The 14,302-nt window shown below is 49.8% G+C and overlaps 1 protein-coding gene across 3 annotated transcripts in view; it reads left to right on the forward strand.

Annotated features, from left to right (window-relative positions):
• Positions 1-14,302, forward strand: part of DENND3 (DENN domain containing 3) — a 71,173-nt gene that overhangs the window by 943 nt on the left and 55,928 nt on the right. For all 3 annotated transcript variants that reach the window (XM_039464531.2, XM_074387215.1, XM_074387216.1), the window contains exons 2-5: positions 6,440-6,719; positions 7,908-8,023; positions 11,122-11,264; positions 14,184-14,295. In XM_039464531.2, coding sequence (XP_039320465.1) covers positions 6,440-6,719; positions 7,908-8,023; positions 11,122-11,264; positions 14,184-14,295 — 651 coding nt within the window. The remainder of the gene's footprint in view (positions 1-6,439; positions 6,720-7,907; positions 8,024-11,121; positions 11,265-14,183; positions 14,296-14,302) is intronic.

Below are 14,302 nucleotides of genomic sequence, written 5' to 3' on the forward strand. Positions count from 1 at the left end.
TGCCGGCCCGCCTGCCCGCCTGCCCGCCTGCCTGCGACACCGGGACTGGGTCGTGTTACCTGGAGATCCCGGCGTCAGTGACAGACGGCCGTTCTCTCTGCTGACAACAGCTCTGAAAGGCAGAGAGGCTTCTGAGTATTTAAGTAACGCTGGGCTATCCAGGGAAAAATCCAGGGAAAATGAAGGCTGCAGGCCAGACGCTGTCACCAGGAACGGGAAATGTTCCTGCAAGGAACCAGGTGAATGCCTGTGACGGTTCCGGTAGTTTCTCCTGCGAGGCGTCAGTTCAAAGCCAGTTTCGACTTCAGTGAAAACGCATTCTCCTGTGGAAATGGTTTCTGCGTTTCCCTCAACCTTTCCTTCCCCTCAACGCCCTGTCTTGTCAGTAGATCCCGTTTGCCCGCTGTCTCCTCGCAACCTCATCGATTGATTTGTCTCCCGACGTCTAATTTGCCAAATGGCCTTGCTTCCTTTTCCTTGGAATAGGAAATGATCTAGTCGCAGCTGTGGTCTCCTCAGCAGTGGACGTCTTTCCTCCTGGGCCATGAATACACATGTATTACTAATACACGTGGATTACTAATACGTGTGCATTACTAATACATGTTTATGACTGATACATGTGTATTACTAATATGCGTGTATTACTAATACGCGTGTATTGTTTGGTGTGAGGCATGTCTTTTGAGAGCAGGGCGAATCAACTGGAATATTCGCAGTGGTGCTTTCTTTTTAAAATTTTCTTTATTAATATTTTAATAATAGAGAGGAGATCTCACTGTGTTGCCCAGGCTTGCAATTCCTGAGCTCAAGTGATCCTCCCGCCTCAGCCTCCCAAAGTGCTGGGATTGCAGGCATAAGCCACCGCGCCCGGCCAATGCTGCATTCCTGAGCTACACAGCCTGCAGCATTTTCATGTTCCCAGGTCACTTGACAGGATACATGTTTAACTCTGTCCTCTTTACTCTGTGTTTTGATTCAGTTAGGGGTTTGTTTGGCAAAGGGTGGAGAGAAAAATGGCAAAGGACTAAGAAAATAAGGAGCATTAGGGGGTGGAGTGCATTTCTTGGAGCCATCCTACTTTTGAGGTCAACATTTATGTTATAGTTAACCAAACATCTGATTTTACTTATTTAGGGTTTTTAGCAGTTCTATTTTGAATATTCAAGGCTTTTAAATAATTTTTACCTTTACTTTTACAAATGCCCGTTTCTCTGTGGCCCAGGCATTCCTTCTTGATGACACACGAAAACAGAGGTCCAGAAGTATGAGGAATATCCAGCTTTGTGTTGGATCGTGGATTTCCCTTTTCGTTTCATTTCCTAGAAGGGCGAGTAGTGTTTCTTCTGCTGGGGATGGTATGGAGAATTTGAGAATGCAGGCTAATGTCAGTTACTGTGATTAGTTACATTCCCCTCTACCCCTCTACTATAGAGCCCCCTGCTGCCCCGTTATTGGTTGCAATGGAGACTAGACACAGGTGTGACGGGATCCATCGTGAATCCATCACACAGGGGCGGAAAGTGTTCCGAGTACCTTCCAGAGTGCAGGTCACCCGCATCATTCCTGTGTGTGTAGGTACATTCTTATGTTTTTCAGTGGACATTGTCCTGACTTTCAGGTTCAGAACAGCCCTGGCCAGCAGACCTTCCTGGGGGAGGGCAGTCTGTCTCCTCTATTTGCATCGTCCAGTATAAGAGCCACTGGCTGCATGTGGTGACTGAGAGTCTGTAGTGTGGCCAGTGGGCTGAGAAACTGGATTTTAAATTTCCTTCAATTCTAACTAAACAGTTGGAGAGCATTAAAACATCTATTAGTTTCTGTTTTATTCCCTTAATAACAGCCAATCCAATGGTGAAGATTAATGCCACTATGTACTGTAACTTAGAAATTAATCTGTGACTCAAGTAAATTAGAGTGTCCTGGTTTTTACTTTTTAATTAGCATTAAAAAAAAACAAAATCAAAATGATGGTTGTTGGGTGGGGGTTTAATAAGTCAGCACCCGGGACAGAAGAACAGGAAATGACCTCACCTCCTGCTGCAGACTGGCAGAGGGGATGAGTGTCTCAGTGGTGGCAGGGTCTGATGGTTCAGCGCAGCCACAGCTTGTATCAAGAAGTAACCTCTGAACGCTCTTGTGCCAGGACTTCCATTTTCAGGAATTTATTCTACGGGAAGAACTGGGTGTGTGCAAGTGTGCGTCACTGCTTTGTCCAGTGTGGTGAGGACTTGAGAGCCGCCCACACATCTCTCAGGAGGAGGCTGGGTCAGTACGTGACTGAGTGGACACATGCTGTGGCACTGCAATACTGCACAGTTGTGAACAGGGAGGTCAGCCACATGGAGTAGCTAAAACAGCTCATGGAACCTGTTATGTAGGATGATTACATTTATGAAACAAAATTACATGTTTATACATGCATTAAAATGTATAAAGTGCATAAAACTAGAAAACTGGAGGACGTATCCACACTGCAAAGTGTGTCATGGAATTATGGGAGGGTCTTCCTTTTCTATTATCTTCTTTATTATTTTATATTATTAATTACTTTATTTTTTGAGATGGAGGTTTGTTCTTGTTGCCCAGGCTGGAGTGCAATGGTGCCATCTTGGCTCACTGCATCCTCTGCCTCTTGGGTTCGAGCAATTCTCCTGCCTTAGCCTCTTGAGCAGCTGAGTTTACAGGCATGCACCACCACACCCTGCTAATTTTGTACTTTTAGTAGAGACAGGTTTTCTCCATGTGGGTCAGGCCAGTCTAGAACTCCTGACCTCAGGTGATCATTCTGCCTTGGCCTCCCAGAGTGCTGGGATTACAGGTTTAAGCCACTGTGCCTGGCCTCTATATTGTTATTTTTAAAAATGATATTGTGTTTCCTGTCCATTCAGAAAAGGCAACAGAGATTTCATCCTGAGAAAAACATGTGTATGGTGAACTGCTGAATGCCAGGTTGGTCTGCTCTGGGGCACATCACTGTAAGTGACTAGCGATAACTTGAGGGATGGCTCCAGTGTGATCACCAGTGTTCAGTCCAGGCTGAGCATGCCTCTAAGAGATCACCAGGTGCTGGGAGTGTGAGTGAGGAACAGCATCGCCTCGGTCATCTTCTCTGCTAAATGTGGGGACAGAGAGGCATACAGCACAACCCCTGCTCCACCACACCCCCTCAAAGGGAAGGTGGTAGAATACTGCTGGGCAGGGCCGAGATGCTCCAGGAGGTGAAGGTGGAGGCCAGGAGGAGCCTGTGGTCCTGGCTGCAGGGTGGCAGAGACCCTCTCCAGTGAGTGTAAGGGGTGGAGGGTGTGCCCCTGCACAGGTGGAGCAGTGAGGGGCTGGGGTCTGAACCCAGGGAAGAGCAGTGGAAAGCAGGGTCATGGCAGAGGTGCTGCGTGTCCTGAGAGCCCCAGGGGGGTTAGTCGTGCTTGGTTTTGGGGGCATCCTGGCTTAGGGAGTGGGCTGGCCCGCTGCTCAGGACTGCACTGTTCTGTGACTTACAGCCACATATGACACATGGGAAAATACAGTATCATGACGTGGTGAAACAAACATGCTTTCTTCAATGTGGGGACGGGGCTGTAATGCTTCAGGGCTGGGTTGGGGCCACAAAGTGTCTGGTCTGCTGTCAGACAGTGATGTCCCTCTTTGGGAGAGTGGGCACAGATGCTGGTGGGAGCTCTGGGCTGGGTGGGAGGAGGCATCTTTCTTCTTCTCCAGGCAGAAACCTCCAAGGCTTTGCTCCTGGTTACTCGCTACCTGCCTGGAGCCACAGGTGGTGCAGGTGCTAGGCATGCAAACATGGTGCAACCGGGCAGCGAGCTGATGGAGAGGCGCCCCGGAGGCCAGTGGCTGAGGTGTGGGTCTGCAGGTGGGGCATAATGGGGGTGGGGCATGATGGGGGCGGGGCCCAAAGAGGTGGAGTCCCAGCTCTGAAGACCTGAACTGTGCAGCGTTTGTCTCAGAGAACGTGGTTGGGAGAGCAGGCTTTTTGGAAACTACCAGGAGCTTAATTTTTGAGACTATAAGTTTAGGGGACCCCAGAGGTGTATCGCGGGTGGCAGGAGGCAGGTGGGGGAGCCTGGGACTGGAAAGAGGTCTGGGCTGGGAGGAGGACTCTGGGTGGTCCTTTTGGGTCTGCGCTGTGAGTGCTGACGTCCTCCAGGACGATGGCGAAGGACCCAGTCCTGGGAATTGCAACCTGGGAGCAGGACTGAGAAGGGTCTGTGGGGGCCAGAGAGGAGCTGTCAGACTGAGGGAAGCCAGCAGGGTGGCAGGATCAAGACAGTTCCAGGAGGAGGGCTGCTTGCTGAGCTCATACGCTGCCTTGATTATGCACAGTTTGTTAGGTCAGAACTGTCCGATTCTGTCAGGAAGGTTTTAGAGAAAGTGACATGTAATTGAGGAAATGGGCTTCTTTCATGCATGCTACACTAGAGCTTTCAACACTATACAATCATATGGATTTCCCATGTTTTGTCCTGGTTCCTACTGATACTACATTTTCCCCCCATATGTAAAGCAATTGTTGACTGAATTTGAGTGATTTAGCATGCAGATCACAGTCTAGAGATCAGAGTGTGCTTGCTGATGGAAACTGTGGCCATTGTTGAAATTTCTTCACTGTAAGAGCTCTCCTTTTGTCACTGTTGCCTCTTACTGGAATGTGGAGTGTTGGCTATGCCTTTTCTTTTCTTTTTTTTTTTTTTTTTGAGACGGAGTTTCGCTCTTATTACCCAGGCTGGAGTGCAATGGCGCGATCTCGGCTCACCGCAACCTCCACCTCCCGGGTTCAGGCAATTCTCCCGCCTCAGCCTCCTAAGTAGCTGGGATTACAGGCACGCGCCACCACGCCCAGCTAGTTTTTTGTATTTTTAGTAGAGACGGGGTTTCACCATGATGACGAGGATGGTCTCGATCTCTCGACCTCGTGATCCACCCGCCTCGGCCTCCCAAAGTGCTGGGATTACAGGCTTGAGCCACCGCGCCCGGCCGGCTATGCCTTTTCTATCAGCCAAAGTCCCATTTCTCTGGGTGGCGGTGCTATTTTTCCTTTCTTTTGCTTTTCTTTCTTTCTTTCTTTTTTCTTTTTTGAGGCTGGATCTTGCTCTTTCACCCAGACTGGAGTGCAGTGGTGTGATCACAGTTCACTTCAGCTTCAACCTCCTGGGTTTAGGCGATCCTTCTGCTTTAGCCTCCCGTGTAGCTGGGACCACAGGCATGTGCCATCATGCCTGGCTAATTTTTTTATTTTTTGTAGAGACAAGGTCTCATTTTGTTGCCCAGGCTGGCCTTGAACTCCTGGGCTCAAGCAATCCTCCTGGTTTGGCCTCCCAAAGTGCCGGGATCACAGGCGTGAGCCACTGTGCCCGACAATGTTGTCCTTCCTAGGGTCCCTTAGAGACCCTTGACTACCTATCCTTGGCCACTTCCTGTCTCCGTGTCTCGTGTACCCAAGGTCTCTTGCTTCAGGCTTTGCTGCTTTGGGCTAGTTTGGCACTGGAACCGCTTCCTTCTTGCCCACCGACTACAGCTTGTCCACCTTGGAAAGATCTGAAGTCAGCCGGGCAGCCGTATTTGTTTAATCCTAGCTCTGTGCTAGGAGCCGTATTGGGCAGAGTAGTAGTACAGAAGAGACATAGAAGGGACAGCCCATGTGCTTTATATTATTTTAGAGAAGAATGGGAAGAAAAAAGGTAAAAACCAAAATTATGCCAAGTTAAAGTTTAGAAGAATTCAGGCCAAATGCCCCCACTTTTATTGATTCCAGGGACTGATTTATCAGGCGGGAAAGGACACGTCTGATCTTTCTATCAGATCAGCGTGACAGAAAGAGTGTGGCACCGGCCAGGGGGCGTGGAGGGCATGACCCTGGTAAATGTGTGTGTGTGGCATTTGACAACATACAGAGCGTGCCCCCCAACCCAGGAAGGGGTGAGCAGTATATTCATGGGCTCCTGGCCATCCCCCTGGACTGAGTACTGGACCTATGCTGTCTCCCTTATATCTTGCACTCACCCCTTCAAAGGAAGCTTGGAGGGACAAAGAAGCTTGCTGCCAGGAGCCGGAGACACAGCCAGTACGTGAACTCAGGTCTGTGGATCACAGTCCCCAGCCTGGACCTCAGTGCTTTAGAGGAAGGAGGCAAGGTCCTGCTGTCCATGTTGACAGCTGAACAACCAGGCTCTGAGAGGCCTCGTGACTTCCCTGAACGCAGGGCCTGGGAGGTTCCTAAAAGAAGCTTCCCAGGAGCTCATGACTGTCAGGAGCCTCCGGTGGGAAAAGCGACACACACCAATGACACCTATGACGATGGTGCCCAGGCGCTAGTGTTGGTGGGTACCTGCGGGAGGAGGAGAACAAGTGGCCAAGCTCGGACAGAAAGGACACCGGGAGCAGGAGCTGAGGCTGTGGCAGTAACTCTTATTTTTCCTTTTTTTAGGTTGCTCAGAAAAAGGGAGTGAGAAATCTTTCTGCTCTTGATCCAGAGGTCCTGTCCGTTTTTGTGCCTCCTTTTATCACTAAAGAGGACAGTCAAATGACCGGTGCAAACTGCGGCACTCTCGGTAAAACCAGGAGGCGCTCCTTCAGAAAGAAGCGAGAGAAGCCCAGGCCGGAGCAGTGGAAGGGCCCTTCGGGGCCCCCCAGAGTGCCAGAGCCTGAGGATGTCACCGTCCCGGGTGGCGTGGACCTCCTTGCCCTGCCCCAGCTGTGCTTCCCAGGTATGTCTAGGAGGTGGGCAGAACTGGGTGCCTCCTGCTGCCAGCTGCCCAGAAACCCTCAGGCAAAGGGAAGTGGTGTGAGCAGCAGAGCCAGGGACCCCTCACTGCCTCTTGAGTGGGATTTCGTTTTCTTATCTTGGGGATTTTAGTTTTTTTTTTTTTTTTGAGACAGTCTGACACTGTCACCCAGGCTGGAGTGCAGTGGCACAATCTTTGCTCACTTTAACCTCTGCCTCCTGGTTTCAGGTGATTCTCCTGCCTCAGTCTCCCAAGTAGCTGGGACCACAGGCACCCACTATCACGCCTGGCTAACTTCTGTGTGTTTAGTAGAAATGGAGTTTCACCATGTTGGCCAGGCTGGTCTTGAACTCTTGGCCTCAAGTGACCCACCTGCCTTGGCCTCCCAAAGTGCTGGGATTACAGGTGTGAGCCACCGTGTCCCACCTATTTTGGGGATTTTAAAGCTGAAGGGAAATGTAAATCATTTAGTGCGGTCCCTGAGTTTTGGAGAATTGAGTCCTGGGTGGGAGGCTGAGTAGACTGCCAGGTCAAACAATTTTTCGTGGTGCATTCAGGGCTTTTCCCCTTTGGCTGAAAATGAAGTCTTGCAGCAGTTGGCAGATGGGTTAAATATACACCCAGTCCATCTGCAGTGGTTCCACCCCCAGCATGCCTGAGCCTCCCCCTCCCCACCCCGTTTGCCGTTTCACTGGGGCAAGAAGCAGGCCTGCATTTATTCCCCCGGCTCACTGGTTGCAGTTAACAGGCAAGCTTGCCTTTTGGGCCTTTATTTTTCTGGGGTCTTCAGGAGTGTTAAATGGCCGAGATAGGAAACTCAGATGAAGCACCTAGCATAAGCACTCACCTCATGGTCCCTACCTAGAACTTGGTGCTATTTCCTGGTCACAGGGATTATAAACCTGGAACAGGCACGGGATGGAGAGCAGTGCCAGCAAACACTGCCACTGGCTAGCAGGTGCTCAAGGACTTGTAAAAAAATCATGGTGTGGGAGGGACAGTGGGGCAAGCTGGCAGGAGGCGTGGTCAGAAGCATGAACACACCCTGGACATCAAGGTACCGCTGTTGATAACTGGAGGGGTGTGTTCTGATGCTGTGAAGAAATCAGTACATGGGTAACCCAGGCCACATGGCAAGAACAGGATTCTTCTCTCTCTTTCTGCCTGCAGGGGGTGTGTGCGTGGCCACTGAGCCCAAGGAGGACCGTGTCCACTTCCTGGTGCTGACCGACGTCTGCGGAAACAGGACCTACGGCGTGGTGGCCCAGTACTACCGGCCCCTGCACGTAGGTGGTTCCTGTTCTTCCCCTCTGAAATTGGGTTTAGATTTTTATTGTGGTGGAATAAACATAACGCAACATTCAGCATTTTAGCCATTTTAAAGTGTGCCTTTCAGTAACATGAAGTACATTCACAGTGTTGTGCAACCACCACCGATGTCTAGCTCCAGAACGACTTCCTCACCCCAAAACCCCCAAAATCCCACAGGAAACCCCCAGTCCTGCTTTCCCTCCCTGCCTGGCAATGGCTAAGCTAATCTGCCTTTTTTTTTTTTTTTTTGAGATGGAGTCTTGCTGTCTCGCCCAGGCTAGAGTGCAGTGGTGCAATCTTGGCTCACCATTGCAACCTCCGCCTCATAGGTTCAAGTGATTCTCCTGCTTCAGCCTCCAGAGTAGCTGGGATTATAGGCACCCACCACCACGCCGAGCTCATTTTTGTATTTTTAGTAGAGACAGGGTTTCGCCATGTTGGCCAGGCTGGTCTCGAACTCCTGACCTCAGGTGATCCACCTGCGTTGGCCTCCCAAAGTACTGGGATTACAGGTGTGAGCCACTACACCCAGCCAGCTAATCTTCTTTCTGTCTCTGGATGTGTCCTGGACACTTCATGTGGTAGACACATGCAACACGCGGCCTGCTGTGTCTGGCTTCTTTCCCTTCACATGTTTTTGATGCTCGTCCGCATGGGAGTGTGTGGCAGTGCTCCGTGGCCTTTCATGGTGAATGACATTCCATCGTGTGGATGGACCACACTTTGTCTCTCCATGTATCTGCTGATGGACCTGTGAGTTGTTTCCGCCTTTTGTCTTTTGTGTGAGCGACTGGCGTTTACACTCTGCTGCACATTACGTTTGTCACACATTGGGAGTGTTGTCTGGGTAGGGCCGTGTGTGTGAATCAGCGGGCCTTTGGGAGCTTGTAGGGGAAATGTTGTATCCACAGGGGCAGGGTGACCAGCTGCACACTTCCAGAGGGGTTCCCGAAGCAAAAGGTGAGCCAGAGCCTCAGCTGAGGTGTCCTGGTGCCATGAAGGGAAGTCTGTGAATTCTGTGCAGTCGAGAGAAGTGGCTGGCCTGGGTGGCCCTGGAGCTCGAGGCCCGCGTTTTCTCTGTTGGTAGAAGCATGCTTACACATGTGACGTTGAGTGTTGGGAGGCGTGAAGTGTAATCCCAGGGATTCTGTCCCTGTAAGCTCACGGGACAGCACAAACAGGCCTGGATGTTCTTAATGAATATGCAGGAGCAAAACTTACTACGTGATCCTCTGAATGCTACATTTCCTGGAGAGTTAATTTTCACGGTGTGTTGAGGTCAGAGCTGAGGTCAGATCTCAGATGCAGGGGACCAGCATCCGCCTCTGTGACCTGGCTGCTGGTGGTGCCCGGCCTTCCTTCCTGGGTTATGTTAACAGGGGATGAGAGGAAGGTGGAGATCCTGCCCCTCCACCTAGCCAGTGTTCCAGACAAGAAAGGATCTGAAATGTTGGATCTTTCAGAAAAGCACGCTGCGAGTTTGCCTGTGAAGTAACACTTACCAGGAGTAATGTGCATGTCGTTCTTGTTATCGTTAAATAGAATACATATTAAAAAAAAAAGGGACGGCCACGCTGGTTTGCATTAGTACAGCAGATTTACTGTCCCCAGTGTGCTGGCCTGTCGTGGGCATGCCGGCCTCCTCCTGCCCGCCCAGCAGCTGTGTCGTTTCAGGGTATCTCCAGGCCCCACCGTGCTCACCTCCCCTTCTTCACATGTGTCCGGATGACCTCCGGATCTATTGTTCTTTCTTTCTTTTTTTTTTTTTTTTTGAGACAGTCTTGCTCTTTCACCCAGGCTGGAGTGCAGTGGTGCGGTCACAGCTCACTGCAGCCTTGATCTCCAGGGCTAGCTCAAGCGATTCTCACACCTCAGCCTCCTGAGTAGCTGGAACCACAGGTGTACACCACCATGCCCAGCTAATTTTTCTTGTCTTTTGTAGAGATGAGGTCTTGCTATGTTCCCCATGCTGATCTTGAACTGCTGGGCTCAAGCAGTCCCGCCTCAGCCTCTGAAAGTGTTGGGATGACAGGCGTGAGCTACATGCCCGGCCGTCAGCTGTCGTTCTGTTGATGACACAGCCCCAGCCCTCTCATATACACTCTCCTCTGCCTTTCCGCTGACACCACGTGACTCGAGGGAGGGAACAGTATTGTCTGGGTAGCTCCAGTCCTCTCGGGCTACGGTAACAATAGCAGCAGCCGTGTGTGTGAGCAGCTCAGCAGCAGTCGTGACACAAGCACTTTATGTAGTCATTCATTTAATCCTAACCACAATTTCAGGGAAATTACAGATGAGGAAATGGTGGCAGAGGGAGGTTAAAAACCCACCTGAGACAGCTCAGCAGGCAGAGTTGGAACTCCAGTAGACTGACCCTGGAAAAGTGTATGTTTATTACATTTTGCTCGATAAACAAATGATGTAGCTGACTGTTCCCTGGACGGCTCCCTTTACCTGGATATCTCATAAGTACCCTAAATTCAGAAGGTTCCCAAGCTGAAGCTATCATCACGCCCTTCCATCCCTACAAAAAAACCCAAACTAACAACACATCCCCAGGGCCCAGTTGATGAGCCCCAAGTATTTTGCCACTTGTAAGTTCTGCAGTGTGCTGGGCTTTCTAGAACCCTGTGGCTGTGGCCCCACACAGGCTGAGGTCCTCCTGCTCTGGCCTCCCGGGCGCATGCAGGTGCTGCGTGCTGTGTGTGGCTCCTGTGTTTTCCCCCTTGTAAAGCAAAGTCCTTTGTGTGTCTTGGGTCTCACTGTGTTCTAATCATGCATTCCTTCTTATGCCAAGGCTGTCGGCTTTTCTGGGGCAGGAATGCATCTTGCTCTCTTTGTAGCCTCAGCACCTCAAATGGTGCAAGCACTAGCTAGGGACCCCATAGACTTCGACCGGAGGGCCAGTGCTTGGACCGGCAGCCAAACTGGCGGGGAGTGCGGCCAGGTGCGTTGCAGTGGTGGGGATGGTGGATTCTCGGCTTGTTCTGTGCTGAAATGTGACCCAATTGGAAACAGATACTGGAATTGCCAAGGTGGGGAGGTGACAATGTCACTATTGCTTTTCACGTAGGATGAGTACTGTTTCTACAATGGCAAAACACACTGGGAGCCGTCCCGGCCGGTCATGGGTGCTGCTGGCTGCTTCGTGCCCTTCGCGGTGTGCGTGGTCTCCAGGTTCCCCTATTACAACTCCCTCAAGGACTGCCTCTCCTGGTGAGCCGGGTCACTGTGGGCCGGGGGTGGTTGGGAGCAGCTCTCTGTGCCTCTCCTGGAGAGCTGGGGGACCAGGGGCCAAGGATGTTGGCAGGGGAGCTCTCTGTGCCCCTTAGTCTGCTGCTTAAGGCTCTGGTCAGTGGGCAGGGGCGTGTGGCAGCAGGCGCTTCTCTCTGTGACTGGTACCATATGGTAATGGCATGGTAGGAAAGGGGTAAAGCCATACTGCTGGAAGTGAGGTTGATGTGCAGGATTTTCATTTTGTTTAGGTTTTCACAAAGAGGCATTTATTGGGAAAACTCTTCCTAGCTGAGAATATTAGGTGGCTGCTGTTTTTTCCAATGAGTTTTATTGATCTTTTAAAGATGACCTTGGCTGAATGTGGTGGCTCATACCTGTAATCCCAGCATAGTGGGAGGTTGAGATGGGAGGATTGCTTGAGCCCAGGGGTTTGAGACCAGCCTGAGAAACATGGCAGTACCCCTTATCTAAAAAACAGTGTAAAAACTAGCTAAGCATGGTGGTGCCTGCCTGTAGTCCCAGCTAATGGGGAGGCTGAGGCAGGAGGATAGCTTGAGCCTAGGAGTTCAAGGCTGCAGGGAGCTGGTCACTGCACTCCAGCCTGGGTGACAGATCAAGACCCTGTCATCTTTTTTCATAGAATCTGTAACTGTCTCCCTGCTGATTGTGAGTAGAAAGGCTGAGGACGTAAATAAATTTTGAAAAATCAGAAAGACATTGTGTAGAACCCAATGGGTTCTCATCAGAGGATGCTTTTGTGACACTGGGGGCTGTAGCTCGAGTTGGAACATGATCAGTCCCAGTGGGCACTTGGGCACAGAGGCTTTTCTTTTGAGTCTCATAAAGTCATAGTCTTAGAATTTGTACTTGTTTGATTAAAGACCGAGGAGAAAGCAATTAACAACAGTTCCCTCTTGTGTCATCATCCTGGAGAGTGAGCCATGGAAATCGCTCAACTGGTGCTGTTCTGTTTCTTGCAAAGCACCACCATTTGAGACCTTCTGTCCTGACTAGAGGGACGAGCCCAGTGGAGGCTGAGCAGGAACCTTACTGTTCAAATCAATGACTCGTAATTCAAATCCCAGCACTTTAGTGTCTTCTTAAAATATAACTTGCTTCTGGACATAGTTTGCGTCTAGCCTACATTTTATTGCCATAGACATAAAATATCTTTAATAGAGAGCTGACTCAGCTGTAGTCAGTGAGCAGGTGAATCGAGCATCCGCATGTTTGTTGAGTGTCTGCCGCCAGCGCCCAGGAAGTGGCAGAATGGTAAACCTGGACACGGCCCCCTTTTATTTACTAACTGGTGATCTTCATTACTTGAAGGTCAACGACGTTTTCAGTAATCTCTAGTTTCCTCTTCTGTAAAATGGCGATGGTTATTTTTACCTTTAGTTAAGTGAACTGAATGGGTGGTGGCCAGACAGCTGCACTTGGAAGACGGGCACAAAGGAGGTGTTTGTTCCACCTCCTGCTCGAAGTTATGTGTGTTTTTTCAGCAATTGACCTTTCACGGTGTGACTGGCAGCAGATATCCTCCTGGTAGACATTAATGCACACACATATTTCACCTGAAAAATGTGTTCATTTTCATGCTTCTTGAGTTTTCTTTCTTTTTCAGTGCCCATTGCTGTGTGATCAGAAATAGAAAGGGGAAAATGCAGAAATAGAATACAGCTAAAAGAGGCAAATAACAGAAATTCAAATTGCAGTGTGACAACATGAATTTGTAGTTTTAAATCGGTTCTGTTAGCGTGATAATATGCAAAATATGTCTCCACATGGACAAAAATTGGGCAAGAATATATTTAGTTGTGTTTTGGGAATCAGAGTATGGGCAGCTCCTTTTCTTTTTTTTTTTTTGAGACGGAGTTTCGCTCTTGTTACCCAGGCTGGAGTGCAATGGCGCGATCTCGGCTCACCGCAACCTCCGCCTCCTGGATTCAGGCAATTCTTCTGCCTCAGCCTCCTGAGTAGCTGGGATTATAGGCATGTGCCACCATGCCCAGCTAATTTTTTGTATTTTTAGTAGAGACAGGGTTTCACTATGTTGACTAGGATGGTCTCGATCTCTTGACCTTGTGATCCACCCGCCTCGGCCCCCCAAAGTGCTGGGATTACAGGCTTGAGCCACTGCGCCTGGCCTGGCAGTTCCTTTTTAATTTTTAATTTAAATATGTTTTTGAGAGACAGGGTCTCACTGTCACTCAGGCTGCAGTGCAGTGCCGCTGTCATAGCTCACTGCATCCTCAGACTCCCGGGCTCATGTGATCCTCCCAGTCCTGTCTCCCAGTTAGCAGGGAGAACAGGCACATACCACCACACTAGGATAATTTTTGTAGAGACGGGGATCTCACTGTTTTGCCAGGGCTGGTCTTGAACTCCTGGTCTCAAGTGATTTTCCCGCCTCAGACCCTCAAGGTGCTACTGGTGTGAGCCACTGCACCTATGCCTTTTATATTTTAAATTGTATACAGTACTTTAAAAGTCAGAGTGCATTTTGGAAACAGACTTTCTAAAGCACTTTTTCCTTCCAGGTGTTTGTTCTTTTATTCCTTACTGAGGTGTAACATACATACAGAAAAATGCATGAATTCCAGTGACTTTTCACTAATTGAACACACACATGTAACTAGCACCCAGATAAGGAAACAGACCATGACCAGGCCTCCCCCTCCAAAAATAAACCTCCCCTTGTGCCACCTTTCAGGTACTCCTGGCAACCTGGGGCCACTCTGCTGTGGTCCAACACCTTGATGACTCTGCTTTTGATGCAAGGTCCTGGAGTTGCAGATGCAGAGCCTGGGAGATTCCAGTGTGATTAGAAACGCTAAGGATGACAGCTGGGTTCTCGTTTTTATTTTGTGGTTTGATTTTTGTTTTTGTAAATTTCAGTTTATTGACTCACCTGAAGCTCTGTAAAGATTTTGAAGTCGACAATCCTATAAAGGATTTTGCTGCGAAACTGTCTTTAATACCTAGTCCGCCGCCCGGACCGCTCCATTTGGTAAAGT

The sequence above is a fragment of the Saimiri boliviensis genome, chromosome 15 (genome assembly GCF_048565385.1).
Source record: "Saimiri boliviensis isolate mSaiBol1 chromosome 15, mSaiBol1.pri, whole genome shotgun sequence".
Taxonomy (NCBI): Eukaryota; Metazoa; Chordata; class Mammalia; order Primates; family Cebidae; genus Saimiri; species Saimiri boliviensis.